The sequence below is a fragment of the Nicotiana tomentosiformis genome, chromosome 6 (assembly GCF_000390325.3).
Source record: "Nicotiana tomentosiformis chromosome 6, ASM39032v3, whole genome shotgun sequence".
Classification (NCBI taxonomy): domain Eukaryota; kingdom Viridiplantae; phylum Streptophyta; class Magnoliopsida; order Solanales; family Solanaceae; genus Nicotiana; species Nicotiana tomentosiformis.
In genome coordinates this window covers 63189116-63192555 of record NC_090817.1, presented here as the reverse complement: position 1 = coordinate 63192555, position 3440 = coordinate 63189116, and the positions used below count along the sequence as shown (strand labels likewise).

General features: G+C 37.1%; 1 protein-coding gene across 2 annotated transcripts; it reads right to left on the bottom strand.

Moving 5' to 3' along the window:
• Nucleotides 1–1011: 1011 nt before the first annotated feature.
• On the bottom strand, nucleotides 1012–2873 carry LOC104105968 (probable 6-phosphogluconolactonase 4, chloroplastic). 2 transcript variants are annotated; one of them, XR_011408605.1, is made up of 4 exons: nucleotides 2584–2830; nucleotides 2368–2503; nucleotides 1172–1795; nucleotides 1012–1120 (listed from the first exon to the last, which is right to left on the bottom strand). XR_011408605.1 is itself a non-coding variant. In XM_009614411.4 (3 exons), exons 1-3 carry the CDS (start codon nucleotides 2745–2747, stop codon nucleotides 1313–1315), a joined length of 783 nt encoding a protein of 260 aa, XP_009612706.1. In that variant the 5' UTR covers nucleotides 2748–2873; the 3' UTR covers nucleotides 1012–1312. The 2 variants fall into 2 exon arrangements, 1 of the variants encoding a protein (XP_009612706.1); XM_009614411.4 differs by having other exon boundaries at nucleotides 1012–1795; nucleotides 2584–2873.
• Nucleotides 2874–3440: the final 567 nt, after the last annotated feature.

Sequence of the window (3440 nt, the reverse complement as noted above, 5' to 3'; positions counted from 1 at the left end):
TAGATTTATATTTGAATCAGTGTTTGTGGAAAGGAACAAAATACATCAACTTGGAACTTTTTAAGCAGCAGTACGTGCACAACGATGAAGTATCAGAACAAGTTAAATCAATTAACGAAAAAACTACTATTTGTGAAAATTTATCTGTTCTTTTATTGTTCTCTCATCAATACCAGTTAATGTATTTCAAACTTATTTTAGTAAGTTTGCCAGAGCAATGTTTTTACGAAGAATTGAGCTTGGCAAATCGAATAATATTACAATTGTTAAAACGTCTCTTGGGCTGGCTGAGTCCAACTAACAATACCTTAGAGGTAGAAACTCAAGAGACTCTCACCTTGTTTATTTGATCGTAACATACAAGAACTACCTGAAATATTGCATTGAAGTCGTAAACCGCAAGAAGTAGGAAGGAGCAAGCCATTTTGCACAGGGGAGAGCAATACACCACGTGGCCTAAGAAGAAGAAAATCGATGGAAGTACTGAAGTATAAGCAAAATAATACTAATAGATTCCGTGATGGTCCAGAAACTCATCACTTATTGGAGGCCTTTTAAGTATTAAAATGGTTACTCGATGGCTGAAGCAAATGAAAGTTCTGTCCGACAAACCTTTAGTCACCCACAGACGAAGCAGGAAAGCTTCACAAGAAAATTTCATCTGCCACAATGGCAGTGATACCAGAATAAGCACTATGCAGATGAGTTCTAGCAATCGAGGACATACCTGGATCATTTACAATCACCAGTAGAATCTGAATACTAAAAGACCTAAAGCTAGCAAAGATAGTGTTAAGTGTCAAGTAGTGCAAGTCCACAGACTATAAAGATAAGGATAAGTTGTTTTTTTATTTGGGGTAGTGGGGGGAGGGAGGGAAGCCCTACCTACTTCTCCAGCGTCCACTTTCTGTAAGCTAAAAGAGAATCAGTTAAACTTGACGACCATAGCTTAAGAACAAAATAACCTCCCTGTACAATACTAAATGCAACATGTTACATTCTGAGCTGATATAAACAAAAACATAGGGGATCATGGACCTCATAATCCCTTATTAAATATGCAAGTCTTCATAGATTAACATAACTCAACTTCTAGAGAAGAAGATAAAAACAAGACAACCTAAGTACATAAGCAATCTCAGGAAAGAAGTACAAAGAAGAAGTTAAAAACTAGAAAACATAAGCAATATCAGGAAAGAAGTACAAAGAAAGGACGTATGACCATCCTTAAGCAACACATTTCAGTGCCACCAAACGTAATGTCCGAAACCTATTAGGATTACTGCTATTATGTATCACATATGTGAAAAAATCATTCCGAGGTCTCTAGTTTTGATGCAGCATCCTTGTCTAAAAACCAAGTCAGCTCCTCTTCAGCTGAAACTTCCGTAGCAGGAGGAGGAATCCCATCAGCAGCAAGTCCACTTCCCAGAACCACATCAACAATATTGGCTAACTCTGCTCCCGTGATCACCATTGCTATCTCTGAAGCAGAATTAATTACCGGAAACGTGAAAGTAATCCTTGGCGGAGGAGGTTTTGGTGAGTCTGTGATGAAGGTGACCAACCCCTCCTTCTCATGGCGTTGAGAACGTGTAGGAAACAAAGAAGCCACATGTCCGTCTGGCCCCATACCTAATAGCATAAGATCAAATTTGGGGAATCCACTAATCGCCGATAAGGGCAGAACTTTGCTTTCAACCAATTGTTTCACACGAGCCTCATAATCAGTAGCTGCACCCTCAGGTGACTCCTTGTCATTGATTGCATAAATGTTAGAAGAGGGGATTGGAACCTGCCAAAAGAAGCAATATCATCCAATTAAATCTAATCCTTATCATGTAAATTCATATGGATCAATAACCTAGTAGCCAATCCAATGAGAATGGAAACTGAAACGAAACAATAAATTGAGCATAACATGTTACTAAGGTAGGACATTTTTTTTTTTTTTAAACCAAAGAAGGAGTATTTCAACCTAAGAATCGGACACCTTCAATCCTAATTCACTAATCTAGTTGAGCCATCAGAATAGAACATCTAATACAATATTAGCGGCGGATTCTGGATCTTTAAGCATGTCGCTCGGAGTAGCACTGCATCGAAAACTCATTTGTGACAATGAGTGCACATTTAATATAAATATATACACTTTACAAGAATTTAAACTAATACATATAGTTTGAGCTGAGGTCAGCGATTACAGTTCAATCCAACCATGAACAAGATACCATACAACAATAGCTAAACTGAATCTGTAGTACCCAGAGCAAACAATCACAAAAGACATAGAAATATACACAATATTACAGAGCTTCCATTTCTTGTAACTCGAGAAATAAAGAAAAATCTGATCTAGTACACCACCTTAGAAAGAAAACCATCCGAGGCAAGTTTGTAATTGCTGTCACCGTGATCCAGAGGAACTACCCGCTCATCCACCCAAAAAATCCACCATTTCGACCAATCAACTGAATCTTTGTAAGGCTTCTCCACTAGTTTCCTTTTCGAAAAAACGACATTGATGAACTGAAAGGGCGACGGAATTAAGGAAAAGACTAAAAGAATAGTGTGTTTGATTACCTCATGGAATCAATAAGAGTGCCTCCAGAGAGCACAACAGTGAAAGAACCTTTGTCTTTGATGAACTTATCAGACAAATCAGCAGTGTATTTGGCGAGTGCGTTTGCTACATCTTCTTCAGAGTCGAACTTTAACACCGTCTTCTTCCCTTTCTGGGTCGCCATCTTCGAAGCCCAAGTCTGTTATTTCCTATATTTAGAGAGAGAGAGAGCGAGAGGGGCGAGGGGATTAAGTTTGTTTTAGCACGCAGTTAAGGAGCCCCTTAAAAATACTAGTCACCACTGATATTTTCGTCACTCTCAACTTAGGGCTCGGTAAGCCATAAAAATGTTTTTTTTTTAATGAAATAAAAGCAATTTACTAAAATATGAACAAAAAATGAAGATAAAGAGAAAAAAAATATTTTATTCTTTTTTAATTGTGTTATCTTTACTATCTATTACAAGGTATTTATATGGCATAAAAAGTGAATAATCATTATTGTAAAATAGTGAGTGGAATTGCCACTATTTAGTGGAATGATCACTATATAAATATTTTACATGAATATGTCATTAAGAATTTCAGAGGAAGAACATGGAGGAAGATCATGAGGGAGGTTATGGAGATAATTGAGAAGAGTAGTGATCATTACTCCTTTGGTGGTTATGGACATCCACCATAATTCAAGATTTTATAACACTCTCCCTTAGATGTCCATAGATAATATGCCTCGTTAAAACTTTACTAAGAAAAAACCATGTGGAAAAAAATCTTAATGAAGGAAAAAGAATGCGCATATCTGTAATACGCTTTATTTGCTGCCTCATTAAAAACCTTACCAGGAAAACTCAGTGGGACAAAACCTAGACTAAGGG